Genomic DNA, 17,743 nt, shown 5'->3' on the forward strand with positions numbered 1-17,743 from the left:
TGCATAAAAAAATTAGAATTTCTTTTTAGAATTCTAGGATTGCTAGATAGCCTGCAATAAAAAATAACTGCAAGCTACCAACAGCATTATCTCTCATCAAATATAGAGAAAGATGTGGCAATTCAAAATTGTGCATTCATCTTTTTATGAGTGGTGGATCTGAGAACACTGAAACAATAGGCCCATGGGCCCCATCGCTCACCTGAGTAATTTGGCTAAGAAAAAGCAGAAATCAGTTAAGCATTGAACAAGAGGCCCGAGGGCCTTGAACCGCTCTTCTGATAAATTGTACAACCAGTATCACTTCTATTTGAAGCCTCTAAGTATACTGTATATTTAAATAAAGCCTTGAAATTCCAAAAGTGGGTCATCATGACCTACATTTTAGATAAAATACTCTGAGAATCCAAAATGATTCTAAGCCAATTAGTACCTGAGAGTAGGTCGACTGAAAAGTAGGTTACCATGACATACTTTTCAATTTATATGACTATAATTTAATATTTTGGGTACTAATTGGCTTAGAATCATCAGACTTTGTTAGTTGATGCATCTTGGGTCTTCAGAGTAGGTCGACCTCACAACTAGGTCATTGTGACCTTTAATCTACAATATATCCTCATCCTTTCGTGCATGTTTGGTGATAATCTGCCCAGTGGTTCTTAAGAAGAAGATTTTTTAGCAAACAGTACTTTGGTTTTATTTACCTAATTATCTCTCCTTGTTTAAGGGTCACAACCCTAGATTTAGAATAAACGGGAGCGCTTGGGCCAAGGATACCCTGTGGCAAATTTGACAATAATTGGCCAAGGGGTTCTTGAGTTATGGCTCATATTCAAAAAAGTTTACGCACACTGCACAAATGGCCATAGCATTAGTTCTTTGAGCCTTTGGCTCAGAAGAGCTAACAAGAGGCCCAAGGGCCTTGAATTGCTCTTCTGATAAACTGTACAACCTATCACTTTTATTTGAAGCCTCTAAGTATCCTGTATATTTAGATAAACCCTTGAAATTCTAAAGGTAGGTCATCATGACCTACATTTTAGATGAAACACACTGAGAACCCAAGATGATTCTAAGCCAATTAGTACCTGAGATTTGGTCATGGTGACCTACTTATCACTTGTCATTCTCTGAGGACCCAAGATGCATCAACTAAGTTTGATGATTCTAAGTCAATTAATACCTAAAATATTTTTAAATTATAACCATAAAATTTCAAAAGTAGGTCACAGTGACCAACTTTTCAGATGACATACTTTGAGGACCCAAGATGCATCAACTGCCAAGTTGTTAGTTTCATTCTAAGCCAGTAAGTACCCAAAAATATTAAATACAGCCATAAAATTTCAAAAATAGGAATCAAAGACCTCCTTTTCAGTCCACTAAATCTGCAGACCCAAGATGTATTAGTTGACAAAGTTTGATGGTTTTTAGTACCTGAAATATTAAATTAAAGCCATAAATTTTCAAAAGTAGGTAAGAGTGACCTACATGTATGTTGACCTACTCTGAAGACCCAAGATGCATCAACTAACAAAGTCTGATGATTCTAAGCCAATTACTACCCAAAATATTTAATTATAGTCATATAAATTGAAAAGTATGTCATGGTAACCTACTTTTCAGTCGACCTACTGCGAGGACCCAAGATATACCAACTGACAAATTTTAATGATTCTAAGCCAAATAGTACCTGAAAAATATTAAATACAGCTATAGAATTTCAAAAGTAGGTCAGGTTGACCTACTTTTCAGTTGTCCTACTTTAAGGACTCAAGATGCATCAACCGACAAAGTTTGATGATTTTAAGCCAATAAGTTCCTGAAATATTTAATTAAAGCCATAAATTTTCAAAAGTAGGTCATTAATTTAATTTAAACATATTTTATTGAGTAATTCAATAAGGATTAGGCAACAGGCAAAGCCTATGCACACCCTCTCCTTGTATAATAGGTCAAGACATAGACATTGAATAATAATACATGAACATGGTAATAAACTTGCTAATAATGGAAAATAAAGATTCACAAGTAGGTCAATGGTGACCTAATCTTTAGTTGACTTTCTCCAAAGACCCAAGATGCATCAACTGACAAAGTTTGATGATTCTAAGCCAATTAGTACCCAAAATATTTAATTATAGTCATGTAAATTGAAAAGTAGGTCATGGTGACCTACTTTTCAGTCGACCTACTGCAAGGACCCAAGATATACCAACTGACAAATTTTGATGATTCTAAGCCAAATGGTACCTGAAAAATATTAAATACACCCATAAAATTTCAAAAGTAGGTCACTGTGACCTACTTTTCAGTTGTCGTACTCCAAGGACCCAGGATGCATCAACTGACAAAGGATGATTCTCTATAAGGCCATTTTCCGGCCTACGATAAAATCACTTAAAAATGTGATTTTATGTAACTTTAATCATTATATTTCATGATTTTGATGTTTGTTTTTCAACATCGATCACCTAAGTCGCGTGATTTAAAGATCACAAACGGCCGTCAAGTAAAGAAAAATTGAGGGTAGGTCTATTTACATCAAGTTTTCATGCATGTTTCTAGATGTAAATGATCAAAAATTGTTTATTTATGTCGGAAACATATCAGGCTTAAGTAATAAAAGCAAAGATTGTTTAATTTAAGGCTAAAGATATTTTTTTATGGCAAGAATTTTGATGCATTCACATTTTGCATATTTTGAATGTAAATCTTTACAAAATGCACCTCGTACGATGTTGAAAAATGTTTAATTAGCATTTAATTAAAAGTATTATTTCATATATGTTTATATTGTACTTGTGTATTGTTTCTATAGATGTGGTACCTATTTTACGCATAAAATGCCCATGCAAGAAATGAGATTTCTAAGTTTCTTTTGAACTATAAAAGTTGTGTGTCAAATGTTTAAAGCAATGAATGAATTTTGTTTGTGATTAAATCAAAATTAAGTTGTAATTTATAAAATATAGTCTACATTTGCAAAAAAAAAAAAAAAAAAAAAAAAAAAAAAAAAAAAAAAATAAAGAATTCATTAATTTACAGGATGAAAATATTAATGCAAGTACATGTTAATAGTCAGTACATAAAACTCAGAACGGTTGTATTAAAAATATATATATCGACGTAAAATGAAATAACATCGTAAGAGTTGATTTGATTCAATTTAATTACGCATGTAAAACAATATATTTAATTTAAAATGCTATCTTAACTATAATACACAAATGTATGTATAAAAGTCGAGCCCCCCCCCCCCCCCCCCCCCCACGGCACTCCATAAAATGGAGTAGATTTTCAACAGTTCCTTCCACTACGCATATCAGAAGTTTTAGTATATCCATGGACTAACAGAGTTCTACAACATCCCAGGTACAAAATGGACCGTAAGAGATGACACTCCTTTCGCACTCTTGAAACCTGAGAATTAAATTCTCTTTCCGTGCTGCGTCAAGAACTAAGGTGTTTAACACGGGTAGTGACAGTTCCTTTGCTAAGTCCTCAGCATTGAAAGTAAAAGTCATGGGACTCTTGGATATTATCTTAAAGAAGGAGGTCCTGTCCCACGGTAGGTGTTGGTCAATACTGAAACCATGCATAAATCAAAATTGTGACACTTCACCTTAAGTGGATGATCTCTTTTATCTGGGTGAAAAATTCTAAAATGACGTAAAGCAACATTCAATTATCAATCACGTGACATTTAGGAACCCCTTTCCTCCTTGGCGTTTTATTTTCTAAGACAGAACTACTGTTCTCATAACTTATATTGATACTACCAAAGAAGTGTGATGAATAGATTGAGTCCTCTCAACACCCAGTTAACAAAATACATGGATCCTATGTCACTCATACGGAAAAGTGTCCTTCTAAAAGGTCGAGGCAAGAATTTCCATTATGAAACCATCCCATCAGTAATTCTCTATCTATAAAAGTTACATGTGTACCCATAGAAAAATTAAGTTTATAACACAAATAGCAAATGCATCTTCCCGCTACAACAAAAATAGCTTTTATCATTTCTAGAACTAATAACAAATATGCAGTACTCCTAAGGAAATACAAATACAAAGAAGTAGCATAGATAAACTAAACTATCCTTATAAATAATATAATTATAATAAGTAACTTATATTCATGTCTTATAGTCTATAAAAAAATTTCTTTATTTCTAGCAGATAGTTCAATGAGACTTGTCTTCACGTAATTTCATAACAACCAGTCATTTCAGTCCTTTGATTTTAGATTTTTTAAGTAAAAAGTTTACCTTTTTTGAGTAAACATGCATGGCTTATATTAATTCTTAGTAAATCAATAGAAACATGTACTCTAAGTGGAAGTTTATAATAAGAAATAATCTACATAAGCTGATATCCTTCATTGTAAGTAGTTGGCTTTTCCTGCAAATATCGTAAAAATGAAGCGAAAAGTTTTTATTTACATGTCATAACCACCTTTAACCAAGTTGATAATTTGGTAGTCACTTTTTATGTTCATAAGAAGTTTACATGCAAATTTTGGTGTTGGTTAAAGGTGGTTATGACATGTGTAGGAGTTACCTAACACACCAACCCTCTTGAGTTTTCCCATTACCCTAATGCTAATACGGACCGATAGTACCTTACTTTGTGACCCTATATCATAACAAATACTTTTGTATCATTAACCAATCAACATTTATCATTAAATTGGAACATTAGCCTACTGACTCATGCAGTTTTTAAGGGAAAAAATACTATTTGAAAATTTGAAGTCATTGTAGGCCGCAAAACGGCCTTATAGAGAATGATCCTTTGATGATTCTAAGCCAATTAGTACCCAAAATATTTAATTAAAGGCATAAATTTTCAAAAGTAGGTCATGGTGACCTACTTTTCAGTTGACCTACTCTGAAGACCCAAGATGCATCAACTGACAAAGTTTTATGATTCTAAGCCAATTAGTACCTGAAATATTTAATTATAGTCATATAAATTGAAAAGTAGGTCATGGTGACCTACTTTTCAGTTGACGTTTTTTGAGGACCCAAGATGCATCAACTTAAAAAGTTTTATGATCATAGGCCTTAAAATGTCCAAATTATGACTCTAAAACGCTTTGAAATCGAATGCCTGCAAAGTTCAAAAAGTAGGTCAGTGTGACTTACTTTTAAATAAACATGTTTTATGGCCCCAACAAGATTTAATGATTCTAAACATCTGTTAGTATTCAAATTAATGACCTTAATTGTTTTGAAAAAGATCAGCCATAAAATTCAACAAGAGGCCCATGGGCCACATCGCTCACTTGAGCACATTGGCTAGGCAAAAGCACAAATCAGTTCAGTATTGAAAAGATTACCCGGGGGGTAATCTGCTGTTCTTAAGAAGATTTTTAAAGATTTTTCCTATACATTTCTATGTAAAACTTTGATCCTCCATTGTGGCCCCGCCCTAACCCGGGGGTCATGATTTGAACAAACTTGAATCTACACTACCTAAGGATGCTTCCATATAAATATGACTCATCATGACTTTGTTGTTCCTGAGAAGATTTTTAAAGATTTTTCCTATACATTTCTATGTAAAACTTTGATCCTCCATTGTGGCCCCGCCCTACCCCCGGGGGTCATGTTTTGAACAAAATAGAATCTACATTACCTGAGGATGCTTCCATATAAATATGACTCATCGTGGCATTGCTGTTCTTGAGAAGGAGATTTTTAAAGATTTTTCTTATATATTTCTATGTAAAACTTTGATCCTCCATTGTGGTCCTGCCCTACCCCCGGGGGTCATGGTTTGAACAAACTTGAATCTACGCTACCCGAGGATGCTTCCATATAAATATGACTCATCACGGCTTTGCTGTTCTTGAGAAGAAGATTTTTAAAGGTTTTTCCTATATATTTCTATCTAAAACTTTGATCCTCCATTGTGGCCCCGCCCTACCCCCGGGGTCATGATTTGAACAAACTTGAATGTACACTACCTGAAGATGCTTCCACTTGAGTTTCATCTTTCCTGGCCCTATGGTTCTTGAGAAGAAGATTTTTAAATGATGCATTTATTTTTTCACTAATTCTTAATTATCTCCCCTTGAATGAGGGCGTGGCCCTTCATTTGAACAAACTTGAATCCCCTTTACCCAAGGATACTTTGTGGCAAGTTTGGTTGAAATTGGCCCAGTGGTTCTTGAGAAGAAGATGAAAATGTGAAAAGTTTACAACAACAACAACGACGACAACAACGAAAGACAACGGACAAATTTTGATCAGAAAAGCTCACTTGAGCCTTTGGCTCAGGTGAGCTAAAAAGTAGGTCAAGGTGACCTACTTTATAGTTGACGTACTCCGAGGACCCAAGATATATCAACTGACAAAGTCTGATGATCATAGGCCTTAAATTGTTCAAAATATGCCTCTAAAGCATTTTAAAAAAGAATGGCCACAAAATTTAAAAAGTAGGTCACCATGACCTACTTTTGAGTCAACATGATATGAGGTCCTTAGATGCATCAGCTGACAAGATTTGATGATCCTTGTCCTTATAGTAAGCAAAATATCAACATTTTAATAAAATGTAATTTTTTGTCAACTTTGAAGTGACCTTGAGACCACGCCCTCTGCCCCAGGGTGATGCCTTGAACAATTTTTAATCTTCAACATATCCTCATCCTTTTGTGTAAGTTTGGTGATAATCTGCCCAGTGGTTCTTGAGAAGATTTTTTAGCAACCAGTACTTTTGTTTCTATTTTCCTAATAATCTTCCCTTGTTTAAGGGTCATAACCAAGTTTTAGCAAAAACGAGAACCCTTGGGCCAAATATACCCTGTGACAAATTTGACAATAATTGGCCAAGGGGTTCTTGAGTTATGGCCCATATTCTATAAAGTTTATGCACACCACACAAATGGCCATAGCATTAGCTCTTTGAGCCTTTGGCTCAGAAGAGCACAAAATTTTAATGTAAAAGTGGTACGGGGGAAGATTTAAACAAACATGAATCTTCACTACCTGACGATGCTTCTGAATTAATTTGACTAATAATAGCTTTTCTGTTCTTGAGAATAAAATTTTCATTGCTATATCCTTTTTATTCCTTTGTATAACTATGACCCCCTGTTATGGCCCCTCTATACTCCAAGAAAAGGGGACATGATTTGAACAAAGAACTATATACGGTATGGGCGTATTCCTGCCCCCATAATAGTCAAATTTTGAAAATCTCTTGAAATGAGAAAAAGTGTATATATTGTATAAAATAATCCAAATTAAGACAATATATTATGAAATTGGAAAAATTAGTTGGCTTTTCTTGTCTCTGTGACGTCACAAACTATTTGGATTTCCGTTATTTTTAAAAAAAGAGGCCAAAATGCACAGAGTTTGTTCAATTTTGACTATAGTATTTATAGAGCGCAAGCTTGCTCAGGTACCATATTCACATATTTCATTGATATTATCATTCTACACATTATATCAAAAGATCTAGTCTGAGCAGACTTGCGCTCGATAATTTCCAATCAAAATACCGACATAAAATACACTATTTTCTCTCAAAATCATTGCAATTTGGAATTTACGTCATTTTATTGACGTCATATCTAACTAATGATGTCATAGTTGATAAAAATATTTAATGCTTTGAAGTCTACAAATATCCACCTGGTTTAGAACATAATTAAAGATTTCTCCATCAAAGTTTTATTTTGGGGGCAGATACTGGCCACTACAGAATATAGTCCTTTGAATCTACATTACCTGAGGATGCTTCTATATTATTATGACAAATCATGGCTTTCCTGTTCTAAATAAGATTTTAAAAGATTTTTCCTATGTAAAACTTTGATCACCTGTGGCTCCACCCTACCCCCGGGGATCATGATTTGAACAAAGAGCAATGGTCACTGATGGCATTTTTTGGCCCTGTGAATTTCTGAAAAAATGAAACTGCATTGTTTTAGTCGTGAAGGCATTAAATATCACTTAAACCTTTGGTGACTGAATTTCTACCAATAATGACGTAATTTTCCTGCTTGTCAATGCATTATGACGTCACAAATTGCGTCATTATTCACATATCCTGAATATTTCTCCAAAAACAGCCAAAATATGATACTATTTTTCAATATTTCGTATACAGCACAACCTCCGATCCAAAATGTGCAAATATATTAACAAAGAACTGCTTACGAAGATTATAAAACAAATTTTAATTTTTGGATCGAGAGGTGTGTTCAAATTTTAATTCTATATTAAAGGTTCTCAAATACACATGTATTCTGCAAAATTCAACAACATTGCAATTTCACACCACCTGTTTTCCAGTATCTGGACGCTTTAAAGGAAACTTTCATATACAAAATGAAAGTACTAAGTCTCTACTTTATAATGATGTTGAGAATGGGACATAAAGTGTTCGTGAATAAATTGGTCTATCTACAGGGCCATTTTATGCATAAAGTGAACCTAGCTCTTTGATTCTACACTACTGAGGATGCTTTCATATAAATATGACTAATCATAGCTTTGCTGAAAAACATTTTTTTAAAAGATTTTTCCTATGAATTCCTCTGTAAATCTTTGATTGCTGATTGTGGCCCCACCCTACACCCCCCGGGGTCATGATTTAAACAAAGGACTATATTCGGTAATGACCAATATTTGCCCCCCAAAATCAAACTTTGACAGAGAAATATATAATTATTGTATTGTGTACTTAAAAAAGAGGGCTTCATATTTTAGCGGCTTTGGCGCAGACAATGATGCGCTAATCTATGAATACTGCTATGACATCAGGAAAATGTCGTATATTCATTCATATAATTCATATATACAACACACAGCACGGACATGTGTAGCGCTAATTCATGATTACGCCAACAACTACATACCCAGTGATTGTGCTAAATTTTGAATACGCCAATTTATGTACACGTACAGTATGCTCTAAATCAGGGGGATATCTGCAGACTTAAAAGCATTAAATATTTTCATCATCCATGACATCATATGTTAGATATGACATAGGAAAATGACGTAAATTCAAAATTTCCATGACTTATTGAGAAAAAAGTGTATATTTGAAACACACTGAAATTCTTTATTTTATTCTTTCCTAAATCTCCTTGGTTCACCCTTCCGGTTACTTATACAATGAAACTTCTCCAAACCAGCCCTCCTGAAAACTGGTTCTCCCTATACTGAATTTATAAGTTCCAGTAAAACTCTTAACATTTCTTAACTCATAAATTCTAATAAAACTGGACACCCCTGAAAACAGGAAAGTGGACGCTTTTCTAAGAACAGAATGTAAGAAATATAGGCAATTTCCCCTCATGATACAGGCCACATTTTGATTGCAAGAATTATAACTGTCATTAGCCAGAGTGGTAGTACATGTAATGACCAGCCAGAGGTGTGAAAATACCAACCAGAAGTCAGAGGTGTGAAGATTTTAAAAGATTTTTCCTATGTATTCCTATGTAAAACTTTGATCACCCATTGTAGCCCCACCCTACCTATGGGGGTCATGATTTGAACAAACCTGAATCTACACTATCTGGGAATATTTCCATATCAATATGATTGATTATGGCTTTGTTGTTTTTGAGAAAATGTTTTGTTAAGGTTTTTTCTTATATATTCATATGTAAAAATCTGATCCCCAATTGTGGCCCCACCCTACCTCTGTGGGTCATGATTTGAAAAACTTGAATCTACACTATGTAAGGAGGGTTTTGTATAAGCTTCAACTTTTGGGGTTCAGTGGTACTTGAGAAGAAGATTTACCACCAAATTTTCACTAATTCTTAGTTATCTCCTCTTGAAAGAGGGTGTGGACCTTCATTTTAACAAACTTGAATTCCCTTCACCCAAGAATGCTTTGTGGCAAGTTTGGTTGAAATTGGCCCAGTGGTTCTGGAGAGGAGATCAAAAATGTGAAACGTTTACAGACAGATGGACAACGGACAAAATGTGATCAGAAAAACTCACTTGAGCTTTCAGCTCAGGTGAGCTAAAAACTAACAATTAACATAAATTAGCTTTTACATAGTCATTACTCACTGATGCTTGAAAAAATGACTTTTATTTCTTCACTGGTAGCTTTTCTCGAGTTATCTTCTGCTGTAACTGTGATTATGTAAGTTCTTCCTACTTCTAAACCTTCGGTCACAAGCACCCAGTTCTGGGAACTATTGCTTTTTTTAACCACATTGTAGGCTCCTCCTGCAAGAAAATAAAGAAAAAAAAACCCAAATTCACACTAATTATAAAAAAGACTCATGTTTTGGAATATGATTATTGGTGCCTTGACCATATGCAAAAGGATTCTGAAAATTTTTATTTTCACCCTGGGGGCTGAATGGCAATAAAAACAAGAGGCCCATGGGCCACAATGCTCACATGAGTCACTTTAGCCCTGCTGTTCTGGATCAGATTTTCCAAAATACATGTATTTTTGATCACCTTTTGTGGCCCCTCCCTACATACAAAAGCCATGATTTGAACAAAAATAGATCTAAAATACCAGAGGATGCTTCTAAATTAATATGATTCATTGTGGATTGGTTCTTAAGGAGTTTTAAAGATTTTTTTCTGTATATTATCACTATTGTGGCCCTGCCTGACTCCCAGGGGCCAGGAATTGAATAATTTACAAGAGGCCCAAGGGCCTTGAATCGCTCTTCTGATAAACTGTATAACCTATAACTTCTATTTGAAGCCTCTAAGTATCCTGTATATTTAGATAAACCCTTGAAATTCCAAAGGGAGGTCATCTTGACCTACATTTTAGATGAAACATTCTGAGAACCAAAAATGATTCTAAGCCAATTAGTACCTGAGAGTTGGTCATGGTGACCTACTTATCACCTGTCATTCTCTGAGGACCCAAGATGCATCAAATAAATATGATGATTCTAAGCCAATTAATATCTAAAATATTTTTAAAATCATAACCCTAAAATTTCAAAAATAGGTCACAATGACCTACTTTTCAGATGACATACTTTGAGGACCCAAGATGCATCAACTGACAAAGTTTGATGATTCTAAGCCAATTAGTACATGAAATATTTATTTATAGCCATATAAACATTGGTCACGGTGACCTACTTTTCAGTAGACGTTTTTTGAGGACCCAAGATGCATCAACTTACAAAGTTTTATGATCATAGGCCTTAAAATGTCCAAATTATGCCTCAAAAATGCTTTGAAATCAAATGCCTGCAAACTTCAAAAAGTAAGTCACTGTGACCTACTTTTTATAACAAGAGGCCCAAGGGCCTTAACGGTCACCTGAGTACAATACAACAATTTTGAGGATCCATAAACTGATAAATGAAGCTTTGTTGCCCAAAAGCAAGAAAAATAGTATGATTGGCATCAAAAAAATAATTAGTCTAGTATCTATCTGTTCCCCATTTATCACTATTACCATGCAGACTATTAACAAAATGTCTATTTTTTAACCCCATATTATTACTTCTCACATTGGCCTCTCTTGACCTTTAAAAAACATTTAAAAAGATAAGTTATTTTTGTCTCATATTTATTCATCTATTATTTCCAGGTCTACCTGATCATTAAAACTATGAAAGTACTTTTTGTATTATACGATAAATATTCTTGCATAATTCTCATATTCTATTAACCTTTGAAATACATTGTTTACAGTAATTAATTATCAAAGGTGAATAGCAAAGGGGAATAACTTTGCTCAGCAGAATACAAGTTAATAGAGCCCTGGCCAGGACCAGAACACTTGACTAAATGGTCCAGGGAGTTCAAAATTCTGGTAAAAATACCTTTGCATATTAAAACGTTTACTCTGTTTGCCTCGAATATGCCCAGAAGCATGGAAGATTTTCAAAGAAATGCATTTTCACTATATTATTAAATAATTAAAGCCCCACACTTACACCAGAACAACTGACCCAGGGGCCATGAACTCACAATTCTTGAAGAAGCACCCTTGCTCATCATAACTATACACTTGTTTCTTTGCTTTATAACCAGTAGTAGAAAAAAAATATTTTGAAAGAAATTATGCATTTTCACTATATAATCAACAGAGTCCCCCCCCCCCCCCCCCTTCACCAGAACCCCTGACCCAGGAGCCATGAAATTCACAATTTTGGAAGAGGCACTCTTCCTTATCATAACCATGCACCTCCTTTTTTTGAATAATACCCAGGAGCAGAGAAGAAGATTTTGAAAGAATTTATGTATTTTTACAACATCATCAATAGAGCCCTATCCTAACACCAGAACCCCTGATCCTGGGGCCATGAAATTCACAATTTTGAAAGAGGCACTCTTGCTCATCATAACTATGTACTTAGTTACTTTATTAAATACCCAAGAGCACAGAGGTAGATTTTCAAAGAATTAATGCAATTTCACTATATAGTCAATAGAGCCCTGACCTAACACCAGAACCCCTGATCCAGGGGCCATGAAATTCACAATTTTGGAAGAGGCACTCTTGCTCATCATAACTATGTACTTAGTTACTTTATTTAATATCCAGGAGAACAGAGGTAGATTTTCAAAGAATTGATGCAATTTCACCATATAGTCAATAGAGCCCTGCCCTAACACCAGAACCCCTGATCCAGGGGCCACGAAATTCATAATTTTGGAAAAGACACTCTTGCTCATCATAACTATGTACTTAGTTACTTTATTTAATACCCAGGAGCAGAGAAGATTTTCAAAGAATTAATGCATTTTCACTTTATAGTCAATAGAGCCCTGCCCTAACACCAGAACCCCTGATCCTGGGACCATGAAATTCACAATTTTGGAAGAGGCACTCTTGCTCATCATAACTATGTACTTAGTTACTTTATTTAATACCCAGGAGCAGAGAAGATTTTCAAAGAATTAATGCATTTTCACTATATAGTCAATAGAGCCCTGCCCTAACACCAGAACCCCTGACCCTGGGACCCTGAAATTCACAATTTTGGAAGAGGCACTCTTGCTCATCATAACTATGTACTTAGTTACTTTATTTAATACCCAGGAGCAGAGAAGAAGATTTTCAAAGAAATTATGCACTTTCACTCTATGATCTATATAGCCCCACCCTAGCACCAGAACCCCTGACCCTGGGGCCATGAAATTCACAATTTTGGTAATGGGCTCAATGCTTATTACAATCATGCCAACAGTTTGACTGCTTGATGTCCAGGAGTAAAGAAGAAGATTTTTAAAAATTGCAGTAATTTTGGTGGTTTTAGCCCCACCCCTCAGGCCCCAGTTGGGCAGGGACCATGAAATTCACAATTTTTGTTCCCCTGCACCCATAGATGCTATATGCCAAATTTGGTTGAAATTGGTTAAGCGGTTTCAGAGAAGAAGCTAATGTTCAAATGTTAACGCACATTGCATGACGTAAGCCGATGGACAAAAACAGATAGCAATAGGTCACCTGAGTGACTCAGGTGACCTAAAAAATATGTTTTATGGCCCCAAGATGCATCATCTTACAAGATTCAATGATTCTAAACCTCTCAGTATTCGAATTAATGACCTTAATTGTTTTGAAAAAGATTACCCATAAAGTTCAAAAAGTAGGTCAAGGTGACCTACTTTTTAGTTGAAGTACCTTGAGGACCCAACATATATCAACTGACAAAGTTTGATGATCATCGGCCTTAAATTGTTCAAAATATGTCTCTAAAATGCTTTGAAATCGTTGAAATGACCTTGATGCCACGTCCTCTGCCCCATGGTGATGCCTTGAACAATTTTAAATCTACAGCATATCCTCATCCTTTTGTGTAAATTTGGTGATAATCTGCCCAGTGGTTCTTGAGAAGATTTTTTAGCAACCAGTACTTTTGTTTCTATTTTCCTAATTATCTCCCCTTGTTTAAGGGTCACAACCCTAGTTTTAGTATAAATGGGAGCCCTTAAGCCAAGTATACCCTGTGACAAATTTGACAATAATTGGCGAAGGGGTTCTTGAGTTATGGCCCATATTCTATAAAGTTTACGCACACCGCACAAATGGCCATAGCATTAGCTCATTGAGCCTTTGGTTCAGAAGAGCTAAAAATCTACACTACCTCAAAAATCTTCCAAATAAGTTTCAGCTTTCCTAGTCCAGTGGTTCTTGAGAAGAAGATTTTTTCTATGTATTTCAATGTAAAACTTTGATTCTCTGTTGTGGCCCCACCCAACCCCCGGGGGCAATGATTTGAACAATTTAAAATCTACACTACTTCAGGACACTTCCATATAAATTTCAACTTTCCTGGTCCAATGGTTTTTTAGAAGAAAACGTTTACAGATTTTTTCCTATATATTTCAATGTAAAACTTTAATTCCTTATTATGGCCCAACCCAACCCCAGAGGCCATGATTTAAACAATTTAGATTCTACACTACCCCAGGAAGCTTCCATATAACTTTCAGCTTTCCTGGTCAAATGGTTCTTGAGAAAAAGATTTTTACAGATTTTTCCTATATACTGAATGTGTACTTAAAAAAGCGGGCTTCATATTTTATCGGCTTTGGCGCAGACAATGGTACGCTAATTCATGATGCGCTCACATTCACAAAAAGTTCAGTGTTCGCTCACTTTACGTTCACCTTGCATTCAGCGTTCACTCACTCTTCAGGTTTCATTGTCATTCAAAACTCCAAAGTGAAAGTAGTTATCTTTTTAAAAAATGTGTAAGTAAGGGTTTACAGGTTTTAAAATTTAATAATAAATATATTGTGTTTAAAGAATCATTATTTTATGGGGAAAAAAAACAGGTTTTAAAATTTAATAACAAGAACAAAGGCCTTGAATCGCTCTTCAGAGAAATTGTACAACCTATCACTTCTATTTGAAGCCTCTAAGTACAGTATAGCGGATTATTTTAGCAGGGTGCTTATTTTAGCTTATCTTGGTGTTTTGGTAGTAGTCGGCTAAAATCTTAATCACTAAAATATTCAGTGTTCTTTTAAGTATTATTTTGCAGAGAGTTGGAACCATGTGTCCGCGAATATAAATTACGCCAAAATTACTGGCATACCTTTAGCCAAGCAATACGCTAAATTTTACACCCACCAAAAAAATCTGCTACTGTGGAATCATTTAAATTCGTGGGGGTCAATGTTCGTGGGCAAGCAAAATTTTATTGGTTCGTGGGGATGTAATTTCGTGGGCAGCTCGTTTATTTGGTGGATTTAATTAATCAGTATGTTGACAAAAAAAATTGTTCGTGGGGATGTAAATTCATGGGAAAGGGTGACCCACGAAATCCACGAACATTGATCCCCCACGAACAATGATGATTCCACAGTATATGGTATCCTGTACATTTAGATAAAGCCTTGAAATTTTAAAATTAGGTCATCATGACCTACATTTTGGTACAAACACTGACAACCCAAGATGAATCAAACTAACAAAGTATGATGATTCAAAGCCCCTTACTCTCTTAAATTCAGATATAGCCATGAGATTCCAAAAGTAGGTCACAGGGACTTACTTTCTGATAAACATACTCAAAGACCTCAAAATGCCTTAACTCACAAAGTTTGATGATTTTTACCCTAGTAGTGCTATATACAAGTGGCTCAAGAGCCTTTATGGTCACCTGAGTATATTACAACAATTTAGAGGATCCATTGATATAAAATAAACTGATAGATGAAGCTTTGCTGTCCAAAACAAGAGAAATAGGATGATCAGGATCAATGAAATAATTAGTCTAGTATTCATTAATAACTCATAAATTAAGTTCTAATCTGTCCCCCCTATATCACAATCACCATGCAGACTATTAACAAACTATTAGTGCTATTTTTAACCCCAAATTGTAACCTCTCACACTGGCCTCTCTTGGTCTTTGATGAACATTTAATAAGTTATTTTTGTCTCAATTTTATGTATCTATTACTTACAAAGTCTATCTGATCATTAAAACTATGAAATTACTTTTTGTATTATACAATAAATTTTTTTTTTGCATAATTTTCTTATTCTATTAACTTTTCAAATACATTATTTACAGTGATTATAAGGCCTTAAAGTGTCCAATTTGAAAACATATGCCTGCAAAATTAAAAAAAAAAGTAGGTCACAGTGACCTACTTTTTGCCTTTGGCTAAGAAGAGCTAATAAACATATCGTGTTTAAAGAATCATTATTTTATGAAAAAGAAATATCTACAATATATTTATTATTATTTTAACTTAACTATTAGGTTATTTATTAAATTAATCTAAAATAATAAATGTTTTTGTAATTATATTAATTAAGAATGGGGCTGAAAGATAAAATTTAAATACAGCAATATACAGATACAATGTGTATTTCAAGTGCAGCAACATTTTGTTGTTACGTCAAAGACGACAAATCATTGATAGAGAGATAATAATCCAAATTGATTGATTAACCAGCTGCAGCATAATTAAAAAGATATTCATTTCTAACTCAATTTTGTTTCAGTTACAATAGAAATACATGTCAGAACTATAGTTCTGAGAATTATAGATAGTATTACAGATTAAATATCTATGGAGTGATGTACATTGATAATGTGGTTAAAAAAATATTTATTTAAATTGTAATACACTTAAAAAAGCAAAATTTTGCTGAGCTGAAAGGATATAATCTTTTTTTTTTTACTTTACATATATACAGAAAGGAAAAAGAAGTGCAGGGTAACATTATATTTAAGGACAGACGATACGTTCCTCAATAATATATAATTTTTTCTAAGATTTCGTCATTGAAGTATTGCTACTTTAACATGTTCACTCACAAAAAATTGAGGTACCTTACCAGGCATTTGTGTGAGATACCAGAGGATGTTGTTTCCTATAAAATCCTTTTGGAAAAAAATTAATTTGCCAATATAACATTTTTTAGTGTTTCAAGTTTTAAAAGACAATTAGAAACCAGTTTAGAAATCAGAAGGTAATTATTATTTTGAATATTTTCCATGCAATACGAAGATATACAAAACACATATTTGAGGAACGTCTCGTCTGACCTTAATAATTATTTTACTGCTTGACCGAAAATTATGAAAATTTGTCTGAGGGTTTTTTTGGTTACATTGCACCTAAACTGGTGTTCAAAATTACTCAATCATAAAAGATATGGCGTCACATAGGGAAAGTAGTAAAAAACCAAATGCACATGAGAATGACAGGTTTGTCAACAAATTTTGCAATACAATTTGATACTCTGGAGGTATACACACTGTTTTTCGCAATTTAAAGTCAATTTTGATTTCTTGCAAAAAATGGTACAGCTGACGGAAGTTCAATCTTGTCTGGAAATTGCATGATCTTATAACTAACAAAGGCAACAATAGCTTAGTGTAGAGTTTGTTGTTGATTTTCTACCATAAGACATCTTATCAGTCCTCAGAGAAGGAATGGAAGGGTTTCCGACCAACGGTGAAGGGAACGACAGAGCGTAACTAGGCCATGTCAAGACGGGGAAATCAATACTGCCACCTGTGTAATCGTGATGTCTTTACTACCAAAACAGCTTTTTATACAGCAGGCAATCACAATCTTTACTTCTATCCCAAAACTGGAAGGAACTGATTGCGCAAGCTTGTCAACTTTATGGTGGTTTCATCTCAAATGCGCAGGTGAGCGCTTTATGATTATTTTTTTCAGCATGTTTACTGCAACCCAATGTAATCGGGGTATATCAAGACTTTCTAGCAAAAAATCTTGTTTACCTACTCAACTGTGCCCGTACAATCCACTTTTGTCTCCATATGAACA

At 34.4% G+C, this 17,743-nt stretch overlaps 1 protein-coding gene across 2 annotated transcripts in view; it reads right to left on the reverse strand.

The window, feature by feature from the left end:
- Positions 1 to 17,743, reverse strand: part of LOC133195808 (neuroglian-like) — a 594,903-nt gene that overhangs the window by 71,231 nt on the left and 505,929 nt on the right. For both annotated transcript variants that reach the window (XM_061331757.1, XM_061331758.1), the window contains exon 21: positions 10,055 to 10,216. In XM_061331757.1, coding sequence (XP_061187741.1) covers positions 10,055 to 10,216 — 162 coding nt within the window. The remainder of the gene's footprint in view (positions 1 to 10,054; positions 10,217 to 17,743) is intronic.

The sequence above is a fragment of the Saccostrea echinata genome, unplaced genomic scaffold, assembly GCF_033153115.1.
Source record: "Saccostrea echinata isolate AGI-Se365-2 ecotype Australia unplaced genomic scaffold, CSIRO_AGI_Sech_v1 ptg000029l, whole genome shotgun sequence".
Taxonomy (NCBI): domain Eukaryota; kingdom Metazoa; phylum Mollusca; class Bivalvia; order Ostreida; family Ostreidae; genus Saccostrea; species Saccostrea echinata.